The sequence below is a fragment of the Gavia stellata genome, chromosome 1 (genome assembly GCF_030936135.1).
Source record: "Gavia stellata isolate bGavSte3 chromosome 1, bGavSte3.hap2, whole genome shotgun sequence".
Classification (NCBI taxonomy): Eukaryota; Metazoa; Chordata; class Aves; order Gaviiformes; family Gaviidae; genus Gavia; species Gavia stellata.
Genome location: NC_082594.1, coordinates 31,538,994 through 31,562,111, shown reverse-complemented (window position 1 = coordinate 31,562,111; position 23,118 = coordinate 31,538,994). Strand labels below are relative to the sequence as shown.

At 38.4% G+C, this 23,118-nt stretch overlaps 1 protein-coding gene across 1 annotated transcript; it reads right to left on the bottom strand.

Annotated features, from left to right (window-relative positions):
- Positions 1 to 703: 703 nt before the first annotated feature.
- Positions 704 to 22,832, bottom strand: SUCLA2 (succinate-CoA ligase ADP-forming subunit beta). The gene is made up of 11 exons (XM_059817093.1): positions 22,734 to 22,832; positions 21,582 to 21,765; positions 12,531 to 12,630; positions 12,174 to 12,336; positions 9,267 to 9,395; positions 8,680 to 8,818; positions 7,154 to 7,315; positions 6,930 to 7,072; positions 4,187 to 4,307; positions 3,789 to 3,877; positions 704 to 1,513 (listed from the first exon to the last, which is right to left on the bottom strand). Exons 1-11 carry the CDS (start codon positions 22,818 to 22,820, stop codon positions 1,439 to 1,441), a joined length of 1,392 nt encoding a protein of 463 aa, XP_059673076.1. The 5' UTR covers positions 22,821 to 22,832; the 3' UTR covers positions 704 to 1,438.
- Between the last annotated feature and the right edge of the window lie 286 nt (positions 22,833 to 23,118).

The following is a 23,118-nucleotide window of genomic DNA, read 5'->3' as shown; positions in this document are numbered from 1 at the left end:
ATAAGTTTAATTTCTGCTGATTTTCTTTAGTACTGCTAAAAAAACTACTGAAATACACCATGCTAGATTAAAGTTTCTTTATTTATCACCCCACCTACCTCAAAACTGCGTATGATTGACTAAGTTTCCCCACATTTCCCATAATCCTTTTAAGTCCTTAGTTCATGATTATATGATTTCCTATTTTGAAATCCCACTGTAGACAAGTCTTCATTATTATTCATTAGCCAAGAAAATAGCATTTTAAACAAAAAAACCCCTACAAAATACAAACAAAAAATGAGTAATAGTAATTTAACATCATTTGGAAACTAAGTGGTAAACAGATCATCATCCAAGTTCTATGTAATGCCAAAATCAACAGCATTTTAAGGTGACAAAAAATAATGGTTAATACTAGATTTGTTAGTAGAAGCAACACTTCCCCAAAAAGCAACATTTTCCTGCATATTTTTTTGTGCAGAGATCAGTTAGGGCCACTTTAGTAAGATGTTATATGCATGGTATCTGTCCAAGCTTTTCAACACAGCATGAGTTCATGTGTTTTTAATCACGCAATGAAATTCAAGGAAGAAAAAAATTAACATATGTGCTATTGTAAATTGACTCCTAAAAAGCTTTTAGCTTGCTATCTTGAGTTATCGTTTAATCCATGAGTATATGCAATTTATCAAAATGGTGACATTAAGGAAAAAGACAGTAGAAGTTTTGGGAGACATTTTATTAATGTACAATTTCATTAGCGATGTACAATAGACATTTTAATTCTCTATGTATTCTGTCTCCTTGAGGTTTGGTAAATGCTTGTTCATATATAAAACTACATGATGCTTTTTTTTTTTATAAGGACCAGAAATCATGAAAATCTAAGTGCTACAGTATATTTTGTAGTGATTAAACACGTTGTCCAAAAGAGTTACCAGCCACTTCAGTGAAGCACTTCTGAAAATGTTTCTGATCAAGTTCAAATGCACCTGTTCATAAATAATGATTGGTTTGCTCATGTCCATTATACTAAGTACAATGTCTCCAATATAAAATACCGTTTCAATACATTTCTCCACATGGACAACTAGATAATCTAGTCATACTTACTTTTAACCAAGGCTAATACAAATTTACACGTAAAGTAACTTCAGAATTTATTCAGAATAATTATTTTTCAACCAGAAGCTTTACTTTGGACAACGCAGAAGTAGATTGCAAGTGACATTCTGCAGCAGAAGCTGGAGGCTTGAGAACAACAACTAAGAAGGACTAAGTATCAGCAATACATGCTTTTAAAAGAACTCTGACCATTCTGAACGTTAACATTACAGACCAGGTACTTCAGTTTGTGCGCCTGTCAATCAAAACCTCCACACGAAAAAATTAAAAACATTCCACAGAACACAGTATTTCAGAGAACATGTTATACACTGGCATGACATTTCTCAGATCAAATTGGCAACTGAAATTTAACATCCACCTGAGCTTGTTTTGCTAAGCTTACTATTTCAGAGAGTTTCACCACCTGAAAAACAGAAAATAAAGACTTGAGTGAGCTGGACCAATCTTTTTAAAGTAATGCCAGTGAATCATCAGCAAGATCTTAAAGGGGGGTGGGGTGGGGTGGGATTATTACTTAGTCCAGTGCTCCTTAATCACTTTTAAATGAAAGATCGGTCAAGTCTTAGAAAAAATCTCACACAGTTATAACAGTGTCTGGTTCTCATTTACAACCAAATATCTTGATAAAGTTTAAAACTTGTAGCATTTTATGTGCCACCTTGTTTTCTTGGGAGATGTTGGGGTACCCACTCACAAGCTTCTATATATCTACTGGCTATTTCTCCTCTGAGTTTTTGTTGCAAGCATTTCTGGACCTTATTTTGATATCTTATGGAGCCTCAACTTCTCTTGCATAATAACTCAATATTTCAAATATTATAACTACGTGGTTCTTTAGGAAAAAAGAGATTCAGAACTGTAAGTTTCCCCATGATACAAAATCCACCAGATGCCCTCTAATTTTTTGCAGATCAAAAATTTTCATCTTCACTGTTGCTACACATTTGTAGTATGTTTTTCTTGTCCACATTACCTAACTTCAAAAGTACCTAAAAATGCTAGCTAGCCAGAATAATTTACAGACATCTGTTGAATGTTTAGATTGAAAAAAATACTTTTAATATCACTGATTATAATCACTGCTTCAAATGCTCAGCTTATTACTCTGATCTATCCTCATCCATTTGTTTATCCCACTCATGGCATCATCTTACATAAACCTGTTTAAGGAATTACCTATGGGCAACTGTGCTGGTTTTGGCTAGGGTAGAGTTAATTTTCTTCATAGTAGCTACTATGAGGCTATATTTTGGATCTGTGCTGAAAACAGTGGTGATGTTTTCAGCATCAACATCATACAGGGATGTTTCAGTTATGGCTGAGCAGTGCTTACACAGAGTCAAGGCCTTTTCTGCTTCTCACACCACCCCACCAGCAAGCAGGCTGGGAGTGCACAAGAAGTTGGGAGGGGACACAGCCGGGACAGCTGACCCCAACTGACCAAAGGGATATTCCATACCATATGACGTCATACTCAGCATATAAAGCTGGGAGAAGAAGGAGGAAGGGAGGGACGTTCAGAGTGACAGTGTTTGTCTTCCCAAGTAACTGTTACACCTGATGGAGCCCTGCTTTCCTGGAGACGGCTGAACACCTGCTTGCCAATGGGTAGTAGCGAATGAACTCCTTGTTTTGCTTTGCTTGCGTGCGCATTGCTTTATCTATTAAAAACTGTCTTTATGTCAACCCACGAGTTTTCTCACTCTTATCCTTCTGATTGTCTCCCCCATCCCACCAGGGGGGAGTGAGCAAGCAGCTGTGTGGTGCTTAGTTGCCAGCTGGGGTTAAACCACAACAGCAACATACAGAAACAACTATAACCCTTTCAAAAAGTCCTTCTACAAATACAGATAATTTAAGATTACAAAATTAATTTTAACTCCATTTGCATGGCTCCATGATTCAGCTGAGAACTTCAGATTCAGAGGCAGCTTTAGAAGATGCATTATATAGATGCAATATAGCTTACAGACCCATACATACTGCTAGGGAAGATTTCCATTGACCTAACCAAAACTTCATCAGCCTACCAGTACTTAATGCTCTTCCTTAAAACAGAGGGCCATGCTGTCAAGCTAAGCAAGTTCTTCCAAGCAATCCACAGCTGCTTCTAGAGCTTCAACCCCAGGAAACAAAGCAAAACAAAACACACAAAAATCACAAACAACCTGTCTGAATCTCTGAATATCTAATTACCTTATGAGACAACAGGATGGTCAACTATGTTTGGTTTTAATCATGCACACTGAAATATAGTGGTCTATCAAAGGAAGTGTTACATTGCACTTTTCAGCTACCTCAACTGAAGTATTTTCTTCCAATTAAGAAAGCTAAACTCTTACCCATTCCCCTACCAAGGGGAGTGACTGATCTGGTCATTTAACTGTTTTGGGGTTGGTTTGGTTTTTTAAAACCTATTTTTCAAACCTGGGGCAGGGAGGAGAAAAAAGTCCCCAAACCAGAAATTTCTGGGGTATAATAGCTTCTGACTGCGTAGTTGTTCTCCTTACAAAATATGTGCTTACTAATTTGCAAAACATTTGCTTCAGGCCCTGATCATAACTGGCACTGTAATTTATCCTAAGCTACCTTTAGATGACTGAATGGAGTTTCAATTTTTCAATATTCTGCAACAGATACTATGTTCTGAAAAGAATATTCATAACCAGCTATCTTACCATCTTTGCAGCTTCATCCAAGTCATCACACGCAAGGATTTTGAGGCCACTAGCTGTTATTAAAGCTTTGGCATCATCAACTCGTGTACCTTAAGAAACAGATAAAATGCCACTCTTACTGAACAGAAGACTACTACTACCAGAATATTCTCATATTTTCTAGGAAGCCTGTTCCAAAAGTAAGCTAGTGAATAAATCTAGAAGACAACAACTTTAATAGTTATAAAAGCAGGAAATCTCTTTTTATTAACTTGCCAATCCTCACCATGTAAATTCAAGGTTTGCCTTATTTTTCCATAGTCTTCAGCTTACAGGCAACTTGCTACGCAATATATAAGCTCAAGACCATTTGTCAATATGGACAGAAATATATTTAACATGTACTGAAGGACACTCACCTTGCAACCGTACCACAATAGGTATTTTTAGGTCCAAATCCTTTACTGCCATAACGATGCCTTGTGCTATCACATCACATCGCATAATGCCACCGAAAATATTTACCAGAATAGCCAGTACCTACAGAATCAATGACAATATTAACGTTAAAAATGGCCAGAGGCACATCAGATAAAAGCACCACTCAGCCTTTCAGCCTAAGGAAAACTCAAGCTCCATAAATGTAATAAGGGACTCTGTGAAAGACAGAATGTTTCTGTTCTAGAGAACATCAGCAACAAAAGTACAGTTCTATGAAGTCACATAGAGCAAAACAGTTATTCAGGAAAACCACACTGCAAAAACACCTGTCCCAGGACACTTCCACATTGTCCTTCAATCTGGCATGAGTTGCAGGCAATAGCTGTTTCTCTTACTCACAGTGCGTATTCTCTGCAGCTACTTGAAAAGACACACACCCATTTTCTGTACAAAGCCAACACTGTACGTTATTAATCATGCTCAGAATATTCTGAAGAGAGCTGTTTGATTTTCTTCAAACAAATCAAACAGATGAAACTTCTGTAAAGTCATTTAACAACTTAATTTGTCAGCTGTTTAGCTTTTCATTTCTAACATTACTCCAGCAGCAGTACCACCCACACTAGTTCCTCGACATACTGAAGAAGCCATACTAAAGAACACAGAAAACTTACAAAACTCATACAGAAGACATTGTTTATACAGTTTACTTAAAAGCTAGCATGCTTAGAGGTAAGCTATCTGAAATATTTTATTCAGGAGGACTAAGCCTGAAGTTAAGGGAAAGTCATTTCCTACTCAAGTGGTGGAAAGGAGGGGTAAAAAGATCAGGGTCAATGGTGAAAGGTGGACTAAAGTAGGAGCAAAAAATGGGTAGACAGCCCTGGAGGACAGAATAAACTTAACAAGACAAAAACATTACTGTGCAACTGGTTAATAAACAGTAGCTTGGTTCTCATTATCTTGGAATTAGACTAGCTCTTTTAGACACTGTTTTTGCTCCTGCTTCTAATGGGTAGAAGCAACTTAGACTGGCACCCCAGAAGGCTGTTCCAAACAACCTCTGAACTGAACCCAGAGTGCCAGCCAGAGTGCAGTCCATGACACCAGTGGGCTGTACTGCTGTTTGACTTTCAGCACCAGGAATCCCAGCTACAGTCATCATTTTTTGATAAAATAGGGAGCAGCTAAAGGAATATATCTTTCCCTTTCTGCCTTAAGAAGTCTGTTTGGACACTCTCTGTCCATGCATCGGCAGAGAACTGGCACTGCAAGAACTTGTCCCAAATCAAGAGCCCACAGATTCTTCCTTGTTTCTTCTCCTCTTCTCTCTGTAATTCAGATGCTCTGTGCATATGTCCCTCACTTTTCCCTCAGTTTGATGAAAGAATGAGAAGAAAGAACAAGTCTTACAAGGAGCGGCTGAGGGACCTGGGGTTGTTTAGCCTGGAGAAAAGGAGGCTGAGGGGAGACCTTATCGCTCTCTACAACTACCTGAAAATACATTGTAGCAAGGTGGGTGTTGGTCTCTTTTCCCAAGTAAGAAGTGATAGGATGAGAGGAAATGACCTCAAGTTGCACCAGGGGAGGTTTAGACTGGGTATTAGGAAAAAATTATTCACCAAAAAGGGTTATCAAGCATTGGAACAAGCTGCCCAGGGAAGTGGTTGAGTCACCATCCCTGGAGGTATTTAAAAGACATGTGGATGAGGCGCTTACGGACTTGGTTTAGTGGTGGACTTGGCAGTTGGACTCAATGATCTTAAAGGTCTTTTCCAATCTAAATGATTCTATGATTCTGTGATTCTATAACACTCTTTGAGAGTGTGTCAGACCCTGCATTTGTTAACAAAAATCTTTCCAATGGGGAAGAGACTAAGTTCCTCCATAACATCATGCAGTATTTGTTTCCAGCCCTTTCCAAAGATGAACAAGTGGTGCATGAAATTCTGGTGCAAAAGTAGTATATCATCACCAGGCCCTACAAGTCACTCCCACCTTTTTTGGTTACTTTTTAATATTTTTCTTTCTTTTTTTAAAAAGTCCCAGAAGTTCCCACTGGGATTAGCACATCTATATAGGCCAACAATCCAGTCCTCACATTGTCCTTCTGGGATGGTAAAGCTCTTCCTCTAGTTTCAACCAATTTATTATTTTAATATTGATCAAACACTTCTGATGAACTTTTGATAGGATAAAACATTAATGCCCTTCCAAGCCCATTGCAAAGTTGTTTTCTCTTCCATTACATATAATTAATACCTTAGAAACTTGTTTCTGCACAGCACAGTGAATATTCATCTCTACGACTCTATACACAAAACCGACCCAGCTGCAAAACAGGCCCAAAAGCAAAAAAAAAAGAAACAAAACAAAAAATGCAACACCCATCTGAATACTGTTTCTGTTTAAATAACAGTCTGAGGCAGTTTCTGACTCAAAGATTTCTGGAAAGATTCAAATACAGCTGGAACTTCAACCAGAGGACACAAAACTGCCTACTCAGTACACAGCCAAAGAACCTATTTTTAAAAAAGGGAAGAAAATTCAACAGGTTTTCAGGTCTTCTTCATCTGCAGCAAGATTAAGCTAACATCTCCATTTTCTTCCCTTTTTAATTCTATGCTTATAAAAACATGTTTTCTGGAGAACATGCACTAAGCGTTGTCATAGCCTGTTTTACCACTGTGTAAGACCTTGATATGCCAACTCGTCCCTCACCTTTTTATCAGAGGTAATAAGCTTAAAGGCTTCTGTCACTTGCTGCACTGTAGCACCACCACCAACATCAAGGAAGTTTGCTGGAGTTCCGCCGTGAAGTTTAATTATATCCATTGTGGCCATAGCTAAACCAGCACCATTTACTATATAAGAATAAAGATAACATTTAGGAATTCAGTTTATAAATCCATTAGGTCATTTAGAATTCATTAAATAGAACATACCTAAGCAGCCTATGTTTCCATCCAATCCTATATAGTTGAGATCTGCTTTTGCAGCATCCCTGTCTCTTTGATCTTCCTGTGTCCAATCCTGCATATCAAAGATCTTCTTCTGACGATAGGCTGAATTACTGTCAAAGTTTATCTTTGCATCCATACACATCACTGAAAGGGAAAAAATCTAAACCATCATTTAATACTAGAATAATAGCTCAAATGCTACATGAATATTTTAAAGTATGTTAAGTCAAACTTGGCAACTAGCTCATGCACTGCAAACTTTAAAGTTTTGCTGAAAAGACACACTTAGCACTGCATGTAAATAAAAGATTCTCTCCAGTTTACCCACACAATCAGTTAAGTCCTTTTAACTGCACAAAAAGGGAAGATAACTGTATTTCTTGAGACAATCTAAAAACAAAGAAGCTTACAACAAGCTGTTTGATAACTCTGGGCAAATTATGCTTCAATAATTAGCATAAAATTAATTCCCTACAGAAGGCCTCTGTTTTGGTTTTTTTTAATCCCCCTTAGTTTTCTGCTTTTAGATTAATTATATAGCGTGTGTCTGCACGCATGTAAGCACACAGAAACACAATGAAAAAACATTTGAGTTGGAAGAAAAGGTGTCAGAAGCATACACACAAAAGTAAGTTTCACTTAGATATAGCAGGTGACGTGGAAAACCTAGAGAGTATTCTTTACATCAGAACTAAGTTTCTGTCTGTACAAAATGTAAGACTTCATTTCTAATGCTCACTACAGATGATACAAAAATTACAAGGCATGAGAAACTGATGGGAGAGATGGCTCCACAGTGTTCGTTTAAGCAGTATTATTTAAAAAAAAAAACCCACAGTAACAGTAGTGTAATTGTAAGCTTCGATGAAGGAGCTACATTCATGTTTTAAATTAAAACTGTTGTACCTGAGTTCAAGTACAAATATTCTCCAAAGATTTATTTTTTGGTGAGAGGGAAATTGGCTGTGATTGAATATTAACTAACTATTCTGTAACTGGATATGCTAAAAACCTGATAAACATCAAGATATCACTTAAACACCTGTAGTCTTTCAATACATCAAAAATCAAACTCAATCAGTCATCCTGATGCCTGAGTGGTAAAGGCAGGAGATTTCTAGAAGGTGCTACTATTCTGGTTACCTTTTCAGTACCAACTTTGAATACACAAGATGGCTCAAGTTTCAATTAATGAATTTTGAAAAGACCCTATTTCCAGGAATGCTTTATGCTGGGTAGGCAAACACTCAAGAGTGGAAGCCGTGTTCTTTTTAAATAAACACAAAATTTAAAAAGGAAGCTATTTAAACTTAAGATCCTATTTAGCAATTAAGAGCAGATATGCTTAGATTCTCAAATGTATATGCTTTACTAAATTCATTTTTCAACATACCATGTTAATGCTAAGCCCTATTGCTGTATACGGCTGAAGTTTTAGCAGTGCTAAGCAACTAAGATTTACAAAAATGTCAAGCTGTTACATGAAGAAGATAAAAAAGAAACATTACCAACTCCTGATGCATCTTCCACCATAGGATTTATTTCTATCATGGTAGCATCATATTTCAGAAAGAGATTATATAATTTGATCATATTTTCAGCTGCTTCATCCACCAGATTAGGAGGAAATCCCATTTTTTGGGCAAGCTGAAAGTAAAAGATTGGTTGTCAGTTAACTGATGTTCAGGGTTTGATTTAGTTACAAATTAGGAATGTCCCAGTTTAGCTATTATTCCAGTGTCAATTGATTAGTAGATGTAGAACCTCTCCTGTCTTCCTGGAAAAAAAGTAACTCTCGGGTTTGAAAACATTGTTTTCAACACAAAACACTGCACTTACCCTAAAAAACAGCTAGTAAAAAGTCATCATCATATGCCTTTGCAAAGCTATATAAAAGCTAGATAAGGCATTACCATACAGAGTTAGATTTACACTGGCTACCACCTGAAAATTCTTAAATATCTAGTTCAAATCTGTTTCAAAATGTCAAAAGGGTTTAAGACAACTCAGCAGGTTGAATGCATGCACACTTTACAAAATCTAGAAGCCACCCTCCCATCCTCACTAATGTGTACTTTTCCACATTAACAATTACCCTAACAGCTTGCTCCTTTTTTATGCCTTCTACTATATCAATGGGTTCCTTAATTATCGCATCAGGATTCTCTGCAGCAACATCTTCAATATTAACACCACCCTGAGAACTGCCTATCAGCACAGGACCCTAGAACAAAAAGGAAAAAAAAGAGCGTAAGTAATTTTATACCACACAATTGAAACTTAGTTCTTCCCATAAGATACCTCACAACAATCAAATCTTGTTGTTAGTTGGAAAATTTGGGGGGGGGGGGGGGTTGGCATTTTACTTGTATGCTCCGAGAAGAATGTTACTGTCTATTCAATACATCTATATAAAACCTTTTACTAATACTTTCCAAATTTTAAGGCATATGTTGGGCCCCACTTCTTTTAACATAGAAAACTTTCCTTTGCATACACTGTAGCAACAGAGCAATTAACACAGACATAACAGTTTTACATTTTGATAGAAAGATTCAGCTTAGTAGTCATATGCATTTTATGTTCTAGGCTGTCATCAGAAAAAGAACAGCCTTCTCATCTCCCCCTTCTCCACTCACCCCTACATAAACACACATCAAATGCCAGGCACTCATTTATTCATTCCACCATGCTCCAACTCCAAGGACAAATCTAGGTTTGCAGAACCTAGTGACAAATTACTGCAAACTATTCCTGTTCAGTAGGATCACAAAGCTCAATAACTATTGCCATCACTGACGGCAAGTCGTGGAGTTCTGACAAAACAGCACTCAATTATTCAATAATAAAAGAAGTTAAGAAACCAGAATTGATAAAAAAAATCTCTGCTGCAAATGTTAAGAAAAAAGCTATCTAAATCTCAACAAAAGCATCAAGGACACTACCATGGAACCTAAAAAAAAAAAAAAAAAAATCTCTCCTCTTGGGAACAGACCTCCAGTTTACAGTAAAGACATACTCACTTGTATCATCTCAACCTACCTTCCCTTATCACCACCCATGCACGGATTATGCTAAGGCAGCATTTCATATCAGCACAGGTCTTAAACATTAAACAGCCTTATAACTGTTGAAAATTAATTACAGAAAATGGGATACTGTTCAGAGAACATGCTTAATAACCACACCACTACCCTCCCATCGCCATCCTTCCAAATGGAAACATATAGATGGTGAATTATACTACATCTAATAGCAAGGTTCAACACAATGAACACTTCTGGATATTCATATCCTGAACAGCCAGGAAGCTACAAACACATTATAAAGATAATTCATCATTCCACAGCATTGACCAAAGTGAACAGTTCTGCTTAAAACATAGGAAGTCTTGCCCCTATTGGCGAATAACAACCCGATACATTAAGTTCCACTTTCAACTGACTATTTTACAGACTTCCCCCCCCCTTAAAGGAAGAGGTTTGCAACAACATCAGGAATAGATGCTGTATGCTATTCAACCTTCACACTTCCTTCTTTTGAAAGGCATTTCCTCATCATAAGCATCCTAGACAAGTTACAGCAATTACAAGCACATCTAAAAACATGACTTATAAAGTCCGCAGTAAAAACAAAGCACAACCTTATCAAAAGACAATAATCCACACAGTTATACTCAATAGACACTAATAAGATTTTTTTTTTTTTATACAAGAGCAAGAACAAGTCAGGAAAATATGTTTCCCTTCTTTATTTAATTTGCTTAAATCAGTTACAGTAAATTTTATTTCCATAAGAATGCTTGCTTATTACTTACACAATTTTAAGATTATAAAATCCAGCCATTTACGGTATTTGAACGCCACCTTGTGGTAAACCTGGTGTGTGTACTGTAACATTTGGATATTCCCTACTCTATTATAGAGTAGAATAGAATGTAGATGCTCAAGTCACGTGACTGTACTAAAACCCAACACAACTCATACTTTCCTATCAGAAAGAACACTACAGAGGAAGAAGGAACAAATACAGTATTTAACTCCTAATTCTGCAACAAAAAAATGCCAAGAGTAAGACTGGTTCCCTCATTTCCTCCACAGAAAATTATTTCTTACTCATGCCAGAGATACTTTAATTACCAAGAGCAGTGCCTCTGCAAACTCTTAAGCATCTAAATAGACTAAACTCAGTTTTTGTTGAGCTTCAGAAAGTAAAGTTCCAAGATCTGCTTTACCCTGGCTTTGTTGAAGTTATTTAGCAATTCATGCCCCATAATAGAACACTAGTCTGTCAGAAAATACACTGACACATTTCAGTAACTGGGTTTGAATTGCAGCCTAAAAAAACTACATACCCACACGTACAGAAGATACAAGCAGGACAGACTATGGCTTTTATCTTCCTGAGAGCTCTGAAGACAGACCTCTAGGCCCAAATCTTCTTACCAGTTCTTGAAAAGTACTGGCATAAGAAAGCCACCAGCACTCTCAAAATTGAGGGACACACCTGTGTACCTTTAGGAACCTCCACACATTGCAGAAAAAGGATATTTGATTTACCCAGGACCACTGGCTCTTCCAAAAGACTTTTATTTATCTTGTTCCTGACACTCTTAAATAGTGTGTACACATACATACATAGCTGTATTTTTACACTAAACTCTAGTATGAGCATCTGGTAGGTAAGTACAAACTAAAACCAAAATGAAAATAACCCCCTCATTCCACCCATCTCCCCTTCAGCCATACAATTCTGAACTTCAGTTGGAGCTACTGATACTCATTTATTATTCCTTAAATTTAAATTGTAGTATTACATTTTTAAAGCATTTAAACACTAAAGCAATCATACAGTCAGAGATACTAGGAAACAAAATTTAGCTCATGTATATTTCTGATTTTCAAAAGCAAGTGACCAGTACAGTAAACAGTTTTGTTTGGTTTTTTTTAAAATTCAGCTATAACAAGTTAATTAGTTTACTTCTACTTCTAATATTACTCACTTGAAAAGACCTTTCCATTGTTATTGCAAAATAGTATTCTCTCCTGGGATATCTGCGCTCACAGATAAATACTTGATTGCATATCCTGCCCTTTTCTCCTGTCTGCTTGGTAAACAACTTCTTTCCAATCATTTTGGAGGAGATATCTTTTGCTTCTTCTGGACTAGAATAAAAGAAGCTCAGAATGTGACAAAGAAACTGCTGGAAAAACAGAAGTAGCGTAAAAAAATCTTACCTAATTTTTGTTATTTTAAGGTTAAAATTAAAACACTGATTTTAAACTAAGCAATAGGTTCAATTCATAATATGAAACTTTGAAGTTTTTCCACTTGGTCAGATAATTTAGAAACAACTTACGAAAAAACTATTTTCACTCCTCCTTTGAGGCCACCTTCAAATGTTCCTTTTCCTCTACCACCAGCTAAAACCTGTGCTTTTACCACAAGATCCTTTGAACCTAGAATGAAAGAAAACCCAAAATTTGTCATCTGTGACTAGTAAAACAAATTGCACCAGGTAGAATAATAAAGGCTGTTTTTATTTTATCCCCCCTTCTCCACCCACCCCCGCAATTCAAAACACGTATGAGAATCAAAGACTGTATTGTAACTCACATAGGTTATTCTAAAACTCTCAAACCATCCACAAATTGCAGCTTTAGGCTGTTCTGTGAACAAACCTTGGTGAGTTAGTATCCAAAAGTGTTGATACTTCGAGTGTTCTGATATCTTTAACATGTGTTTGAACCACAAATGATTAAGCACCCAGTAAGAAATGGTTAGTATCTCACAGACTATTAACAAGATGAAAATTAATTATCTGACACACCATAATCCAAGGTTTTCCTCAATCAAGTACAAATACCTTTTATCTGTAACCACTATCTTCTCAGCAATGATATGTAACTACGGCACTTAGCCAAGTCAACTTGCAGGTCCACTATGGCTTCCATTCAGCAGAGCACTGATGCATAAGCTTGAGTGCTTTGCAGAAGTCAGAGGCCTCAGCAAATCCACTATTTTTCCCAGAGTAGACAGAGTAAGCCCTTTAGTTGGCTTTAACTGTTTAAAAATCCTTTACAAAATATTCTTCTAGGTAGGGGAGGCTCTGCATTTGGGTTTAAAAACTAAAGTATGAGAATCTAATCAAAATCAACTGGGATATTCTCAAGTGTCATTGAAAGACAAAAAGCAAAGAAAAAAGTTCAAGTCATTTAAGGTGATAAAGGAAGAAAAACAAAGCCCAGAGTTATTCAAGTTCAGTTACACTGAATACACTACAGCTAGGCTGCAAGATGTTAAGAGCTGCCCTATTCACATTTATGCGGCACGTCCCATCTTTTCTTATGCCACCATTAGCTGAGCCACTCTGGTCTTCCCGAGCAAAGAAAGAACCTGCTGTTTTCCTGGATGTGAAAAAGCAACCATGGAAAAGCCTAAGAAAAATTACTTGAGCAAAACTAGCCACCATGCATACTGAAAAAGATTATGTCAGACGAAAAAGTTGTGTTGATTCCCATTTTGACCTGCATCCTGCCTGGCCAGAAAAAAATTAAACTTGCATAATATCACAAGCTAGGGTGGCTATAAGCAAAGGGAATGCTCAAGTTACTACTCCCAACTAGCTACTTACAGATTTTACTTCTTGACAGTCTACCTAACAACAGATCTCTGAATTCACAACTGATATGATGTTCTTTATAACCTTCATGCTTCTTGTGCAAAACATGCAAGTATATGTTGATTTACTATAGTCTATTATCTAATATTTAATTCAGTTCATGAAGTGATTATTTTTTATAGCTACTAAGTACTGGCAATCAAGTTAACATGCTTTATAGAAGCCACGCAAAACAAGACTTAAAGTAATTGCATAAAAGTTAAGTACAAAGCTTGCTTTAGGAAACATTAAGCTTTATGTATGAATAAAACTGAATAGTAGCTTCCTGGATAAATGAAGCCACTTACTCCAACATGCGAGCTTAAAAATAAAGTTCCAACCATTTGAAAATAATTTACCTTGTATGTGCATACAAACACAAAATTTGGAGGAGCATAACTTCTTTGTGGTATAAAAGAGAGGGGGAAATACTTTTTTTCTGTGAAGAGATTTAAAAAAAAAAAAACACAAAAAACCAAACCCCACACTTGCTCCCCTGCTCACAGAAGATCCACCTTGGCTCCTTCACAAGGATCTGAAGTGACTCAAATATTTAAGATTTAAAATATTCACAGCACTATTTTACTATTTTGAGCTTTCTACGGAAGTTATATATCTGACAGATTCAGAACTGATATACTTAGTAATCAAGATTAAGACTTAACTTACAGTCCACTAGGAAGTTCAGAAGAGAGTGTCCTATTTCTCCACCCTACTTTTCATCTCCTACACTAAGTCCAGAAGGTAAAAGCTGCTTCTACAGAGAAGTTTTCAGGAAAGCCATGAAGTTCACCCACAGGCACCTTCTTTGTAGTGATTATTCCTCCTAGCAATAAAGACCAGAATCTGAACAAGTCAGAACCAGATGCCAACTAAACCTCTGGTAAGATCTCAGCTGCAACATTACGTTTAGCTCTGGGCATGATCATAAAAGTAATTTTCAATGGGAAAGACTGGTTACTAGGATGATCACTGAGATGAAGAGCTTCCCTTACAAGAGACTAAAAGAGCTTTGCACTTCTTTAAATCTATCAAAGAAGAACAAATCAAGAACATGATTACAGTCTTTAGCCATACCTGGTGAGGGACAGAGCAAGAACATAAAACTACCCGTACATCATACATTCCATTTCCTGCTCTACACCAGCCAAAACCAAAAGCCACCTACCAAGGGAAGTCAGTTTTAAACAGGTGCAAGAAAAAAAAGACACTTCTTTACTCAGAAGATAGTGAAGCCTGCTAGGAGACATGAAGGAAGGAATAGGAGATTCAAACAAAACTGGGCAGAGATGTTCCCTCTGATATTCCTAAGACAACAATTATGAATGCTGGGGGGGAAACAGACTGCAGAAAATAGCCAGGCTAACAATGTCCCTAAATAGCATGATCTTTTGCCACCATGAGAGGCAGAGTATTGGGCTAGATGCACCACTGCCCTGATCCCATAGGATATTTCTTAGGAATTTAATTATTATGCATGATTACACTTTGGCAACATACAAAGACATCCGAAAAAAAGTGTGTGAGAAACAGCTTTAAACTTTTTACAATCAGTTTTGGCCATAACAAAGTTGTCATTGGACCATCCCTTATGCAACAGAATGCAACAATTGTGGCATTAGATGAACAGGAAATCAATGATTTGTAATTTGTTTTCCTACAGCACTGCAAGCAAACCAGCTGCTTGATTGCACAAACACATAACACGTCAAAGGCTATTTGACCAGCTATGTTTACAAGCAATTAAGCTGCACAGATGTACCTAAAACCAAATTTAAGATAACATGTCCCAAGAAAACCCTAACTTAACCCATGCAGAAAGTTTATTGTCCAATAAACATTTTTTCCTTCCAGCTCCTATTTAAAGTGACCCTAAAACTAGAGGACAGAAATGTTTGGTCACAAACCTCACCTGCAGTGTTACAGCTGCAGCACTAACACACAATGTGACACAACAGAGAACTGCTGATACACAGGAAGCCAACAAAAAGTTTGGAAACCAGCAGAATCACAGAATCACTACGGTTGGAAAAGACCTGTAAGATCATCAAGTCCAGCAGCTAACATAGTTGCCTACTCAGTATCAACAGCTGTGCCCTTCCATTTTGCTTACACTGCTTTGAAATACTGCTAGGCCTTGTTTCAATGAGAAATAGCAATTTCTGCCCTAGAGCATGTATACACATACAAAGTTATGACAGTTTATGCCAGCCAACATCAGACCACAGCAGCAGTCCTATCCTACCTCCTGTCCTCAGCTTTTCACTCCAGTCTCCTTTCTTGTGCCAGCATAAGCATTTGCACAATAATGCACTGAAGCATATCAGAAGAGTGACTCTGCTGAAGGCAAAAAGCTAATCCAGCAGACAGTACTTTTGCAAGCTTGTGCACCGTGTGACAAGCACATGCACAGGGACACTGAAGTGAGCAGGACAGAAAGCAGGACGTGCTTTCAGCAGCAGTAACAAACTGTAAAGCCTTAACACAGGGCACTAGAACAAAACAACAAACCTTTAGTACAGTTACTGTCTCAGGCAAGCAAGCTACAGACCAAAGCACAACACTCAGAACAAGCATTTGTTAAGGGCTGCATTTCCATATTAATGGCACTTAGCACTAAAATAATATGTAAGTAAAACAGCCTGAAAAGAATCAGAAAACATTTAGAAAAATTAAGAGTAGATACAAATGAGAACAGGTGCCTGAAATCAGCAGAACACTGAGTTAGCATCTATCTGTTCAGGACAAAAATCTATACAGTACTAATACTACAGGTTTCACCTTCAACAATGGTTTATTAACTAGACAGTGAAAGAGTAATACAGCCAGGAAACAGCCCAATCTTCATTTCTAGCAATACTGATATTTACTTATTGGAAGGAATAATTTCTGATTCCATAACCTAAGTTTTCAAACTGGGAGAAAGGTCCTTCTTGCATACATGTGTGGATCCATGTAATATGCAATCTTATTAAAAGCTTATTAAGAGGCAAGAAGGCTTGTTGTTCTATTTCTGAAGTCTTCTGTGCAAGTAGGAAGTCTGATGATTAGGGCAGACAAACTTTATTAACATGTTCTGCTTTACAAGTTTCCATTCTGACTCAGCTATAATAAAAACCGCTAAGTTTAAACAATGTAGTTGTACTTACTGGAATTAGGGAGGGAAAAAGATGGGCTTGTAACTAACAATGTATTATCAACAGAAATCTCAACAAAAAGAGTATGCTGACCCTAACTTGGCTGACACAGGCAGAGAATCTCTTCAGAGCATACCGTCTGTGTTTTGTTAGTAAGTACAGTTATTTAGAAATTAATTTCAAAATCACATTTTTTCAGCACTTGAAACTTAAGTGTTAGAGGAATCATTGCATGAAAATCAAAAGTGTAACTACTGAAATAATAATGCGCCAAAAATCTTCATACTTTCACTGAAAGGACCATACCAGTCAGGAGAGCGAACAAGATGTTTTGCTGTTACAAGATACTATATTCTACACAAATACATCCTGACATTAATCAACTGCATCAAGTTTTTCATCAACTCACAAGACAGGTTTGTTTTTGGCAATAGCTTAAGTTAAGCAATTAAAATGCGGCAGTCAAAATTTGAATCTGCTAGTTAGACGAGTTATTTGAATTAGTGAGTTATTATCCACAACATGCTTTGATGTTAGAACTTCAAAGGAGTGAAGTGTTACAGAAGAAAGCAAAGGCTGAAGCAAAATGTAAGCTTCAGATGCCAAAAAAGTAGTGTTTGCCAGGATTCAAGTAAATGTTTGGTTTCTAGACTACTACTGCTGGTTACCTAGAGATTTTGACCAGGTAAGCAGGAATGTAATTGGAAAAAAACTACTTAACACTGACCACTACAGCAGGCTTTTTTTAACACCTGGGGGATTTCTGCACAAGTTTGCTACCTTGGATCATCATCCATGTCCTACAGCATCTGAACAGACACTCTGGAGCTTCAGACTCTATAGACAACCTAAAAGACATCAGTTAACATAGTCAAGCAGATAATTCACAAACAGGGAAAACTGATAATGGCAAAACAACCAAAAAGTATTAGGAACAAAAAAAATAGATGTGAGTTTTCACTGTGACACAGAACAAAGGAAAAAAATACTTAATCACACACTACCAAGGAAGGTGTGGCATACACTAAGGAGAAAAACACCCCAGCTTTTGTGCAACAGTGCCTGGAATACCTATTCTTTTGAAGAGCTAATAAAGAAAAAGCGAGTACTTTACCTAAGAAAATCATTGCATACATTGTACTAAACTTTGGTTTCTGACTAAATCAAGCCTGAGATCAATAAAACTATTTATAAAATCTAGCCAGGTTTACATCTTTCTTTTTTTAACAGATACAGGTTGTATGTTTAAGCAATAGACAGAAAAATAGTAACATTGAAAAGAACCTAAAAAGTCTGAAAAGAAACATCTATTAATCACAGAACTGTCTGCAGGAATACAGCCAAGCCAATTACTTGAGTCATTCTGTAGAAAGCATACCAAAAAAAGAATCATTCCTTACAAACCACACTGATAAGGAGATGGACTAGATCTCTTGAACTGCAATAGCAAAAGTAGCAGCAGACTCCATTGCTTTCAGTCTCCTTTCAAGAACCCTGGTGTGGAAAGGTGAAATGTTATCCACTCAGTTTCTCAACACCTCCTATTCTGTACAGCTTTTTATCTTACTAAAATCTCAGTCTGCCACGAGCATGAAGCCGTGGGATTCACTATCTTAAAATCCTACAGAACCAGCAGAATACAAAAGCTGCTTCAAGATACCAATCACTTCAGAAGTCTTACCTCTCAAATCATCAGGAATAGAAATATATACCATAAAAGAAAAGCAGGCTTTTCTACAGGCATACAGTGTGTTTATCCCTTCCACACAACTGTTAACAGAGGAAGGTGTCAGGAAGCATCAACACTTCAGTTACACTTTCATAGGTGCTGTCTTAACAAACAGCAATACTATATATACATTGCAAACTGTGTGTTCTGCTGAGCTATCTGCTATCACACTGATGAAGCATCTGTTCTTCAAGAAATAGTCTTTAGGTTCATTAGTCATGTTCTTGATAACAAATACTTCTCAGCTTCTAAATCGGCACCAGTCACAGTGCTAGCTGGAATGCACACATAGGCTGAGAGTAAACCATAAACTTAGGAGCAATCATCAAGACATACTGCAGCCTCTTATCAACACTCTGGAACAGAATTCACTCAAATTTTCATAATTTAACTGAGACATTCATGTAAAATACGAAGAGACACATATTGCAGCTATGATAATATCTGTTAATGAGAAGGTTTTATCTGTTATACATCTGATATCTGTTATATATCTGACAAAAAGTTACCCATTTCTAACTGAAGTATTTGCAAAAGGAAAGAAATCCAATGCCAAACTCAAGTTTACAGAGACCAGGTTTCAGACTAAAGGTTATCAGGAGCATGTGGATCTGCGCCAGGGAGACAGAGTAAGCAGCATTACCAACTATCTTTGTAACAGTTTAGACAAACATTTGAAAAAACAGTTTAACACATAAAAAGAAGCAAAAGATAATATATCTATCAGCAACAACTCTTACACAACAAAAACAAACAATAAGCAGGTGGACAAAAAAAGCGAGATTTTTTTTCATTCTGCTAGAGATTTGGTTTGTTTGGGTTTTTTTAAAGTACATACTAAATGAAAACTAGTGGGGAAATGGCTACAATAACAAAGAAATCGAAAACACTGGAGCGAAGGATAATCTGTCACCATTCAGAATGAGTTCTGGACAATGTTTGAGCAATGCTTCAAAAACTCAAGCTCCTTTAGTGTGTCCTCCTCCTGGGAAGTCTTCCCTTCCTCAAGTACTAAAGAAAGTCATAGCATCAAATACACACCAACTTAAAGTACATGGCTGACAACCAGAAGCCCTGAATTCCTTCATTCTACCTTACCACAGGATGCTAACTCATACACTTCATAACTTCATTTTTCTGGCCCCTAAGAAATTGCACAGGGTCACATACTCCAGATAAAAGGCATACCTATGACGTCACATGAATGAGACAGAGCTATAAACCAGCAGTCAGACACACCTACTTCGTTATAGGACTCCTCTCTGAACAAGGAACAAAACAAAGGAATCCTGACCTGCGAGTTTCCCTGCTGTCTATTAAAGAGCCATAGGCAAAGGTTGTTTCAGTTGCCGCTGGCAGGAGGTCTGTGCAGATACTAATGTAAGCAAAGGGGTATGCCAAATTTGTGAAGTTTAGATCATGCTACAACCTCACCCTTAACAGAAAGCAAGGGTCTGAATTTTAAACTATTCTCAGAACAGAAGGTATTTAAACATCTTTCTTTCACACTAATGAAGTTACAATTTTGTACCATTTACTCTCTAATGGGAACAAGACAAAGAAGGCAGGCAGAGAATACCTGAATTTCTGGGACATCAGATCTGAAGGAAAAGCAGCTTTTCAATTCCTTTTTACATTACAAAGCAGCATAACTTGCTCTAGAAAAAAATTATCTTCTTTTTCAGATCTCATTTCTTGCATTAAATCTACACACGAAACTGAAATGAATCTAACAAAACCCATAACCCCAGGAGTCACTACAAATGTATCCATTTGGAGGTGAAAAGAGATTTAGGCATTTGCATATGAGAGTGGAATAGGACAAGCAATGCCCTTCATTAAAACTGTGTGGCAAGCCTACTACATTTTTTCCAGAGGGAAAAAAGCTTCAAACTTAAAAAACAAAACACAATATTAATGCCTCAAATGACAGAAGCTGACTTCTATATTACATCCAAATTAAAGCCCGAAAAATTACTAAGACACATAGTAGGTAAAGTGGCAAATTAATACGCAGTCAAGGCCAAAATTAAAGCTCAACTCTAAATAAAGTATTTAAGCACTAGGCAAAGGAGACTGGATGCTTTTTCACCAACAAGACAAGAATTTAGCATATAACTACAAGCCACCAAAGTTCTCCCCTCCTGCATGAAGTAGTTGCATTCTGCCAGACCAGCACATTCACAAAGGAGTAGGGTTTTACTCTTCTTCTGCAGCCTAAAGGTAAGTATGCTTTGCATCTTCTGTTCTATATGACATCTTAGACTACAGAAGTCTTACCTGCCACCACCGCTGAAGCTCTTCACACAAGATTTCATCTAACCTTGCTTGAGAGCAAAAAGAAATCCAGAATTTGCACAAAGCAGTCTATTACTCATCTCAAAGAAGTTTAGGTAGTTGTATTAGTCTAGGCTAATAAAATTTATAACTGCCCCATTCCTTCTAAACAACACTCACAAGTTACAGGAAAAGTAGCTGCAGCATTTGGGATATGGGAATGATGGTGCCTGAAATATATGTTCACAGACTTTAATGGAGGTAGGATCAAGTCCTTCCCGTATTGGAATTTCAGGGACACAGTTTAGCTTCATAAACAAGTCTCAATACACAACCGACTGTCTTTAAAACTAGGTCACTTAACTGATTTCACTGTGTGCTTGTGCACTGAGCAATCTTAAGCATTAGAAAGCTTCAAATTAAGAAAATGTCAGCTCCAAAGTAAATACTTAAATCTGCAAGAAAGTTGCTTCACAGGAAAGGCTCTCTTAAAGAGAAGGTACATTCAGAACTCCAAGAAATGTCTTACCAGGAAAGACAGATAAAGTAGTTACACCTTGTATCAATCCCATGCCTATATTGTATATGTTCTCTTTAATATTATACCTATTTCTTTTGCTATTTTGTAAGCTTCATCTGGTGTCCTGGCAACTAGTCCATGTGGAACAGAAATGCCAGCCTCCTGCAACAGTCCCATGCTCAGGTATTCATGTAGCGACAGCCTCCTCTGTTGCTGTTGTTGCACCTGAAATCCATGATTATTGAGTATTCCTGGACTTCCACCAAGTACCTGAAAGGGGCGGGGAGAAAAAGAAAACAAAAAGAACAAAGAACATGACTGTGTAGTGAAAAACTGCCCTCTTTGTTTAGGTTAAAAAGTCTACATATTAAACAAGTACAGTTTAGTGTACAAGCACAGTTTAGTGTACCAATGCAAACACTGAACACTTAATCTTACACTTGTACATTACCCTTAAGGTTTTGTTTCATTTTAAATAAAGTAAGCATGCAGACAACACAAGAGCTTCACTATGCCATTTCAAGCTAGCGAATCGACAGAGTCTGTTTAACCTCCAGAGGATTCCTCCTGCAAACAGGAGGCCCCTTCCTTGGCATGAAACCCAAGGGAGAGGTGCTGACGGCTGTAGCTGCCGTTTCTGGCGCTGACAGACCAGCCGGGCCCTAGGAGGCTGTGCGTAACACGAGAGGGCAGCTCAAAGCGACCTTCCTCCATATGTAGAAGGAAAATAAAGTCGCACGGAGAGTTACACGCTTCAGACTCCCTAGCTTTTTTGTTTGCACTGCTTTCCAGGGGTTCTGCAGCCAAAAATAAGGCCATACCCCGAAAAGGCATTCACAGGAAACAAGAGCAGAGACTGGGGAGATTCGAGCTGGAAGAAGAGTTTACTGGCCCAGCCCGACCCCTCGTATGAGTAAGATGACGGTAGAAATGAAAACATGGGGATTTCCAAGCAAGTTAGGGGAGGGGGATTTGAAAAGGAAGGAAAAGGGAACCGCGCCGGGAAGACCTGCCGCAAGCACGAACAGCAGCTACGTGGGGACGTCGCCAAAGGAGGGCACACGGCTGCCAGCCCCGCCGCCACGACAGGGCAAAGAAGAGCCGGGCAGGACGGCGGCGGGAGCGGGATGAGACGGCCGCTCCTCCCACCGTCACTTCGCGGGGAGCGACCCCGACCCCGACCCCAGCCGGCCCGGCCCGGCCCTGCCCGCTCCGTCCCGCCCTCGAGCGGCCGCTACCTTCGCCGTGACGGTGCCCAGCGTGGCGCGGAGGCCGTTGCCCCTCAGCCCGGCCGACACTCGGCTGCAGATCATGGAGGCCGCCATGGCTGAGCCCCTTCGCCCTCAGGTGCCCCTCTCAGCGCGCATGCGCTATAACCTAGACCGGGGAGGGGGGAGGGGCAGAGGGAATGGGCGGAGCAGAAAGCGCTCGCGCGACTCCTCGCCATCAATGACAACGGCCCGCGGCGCTGGGGGAGGGGCGACTCTATGGCCTCCGAGGGCCCCGCCCGTGCCCGGAGCGGCCGTGCTGCCTCCTGCCGGGGCGGGCGGGGGTTGCGGGCAGCTGGCCGCCTTCCCAGCCTCTCTTTTTTCAACGCCTTTGTTTCAAAAAAAGGTCATTTTC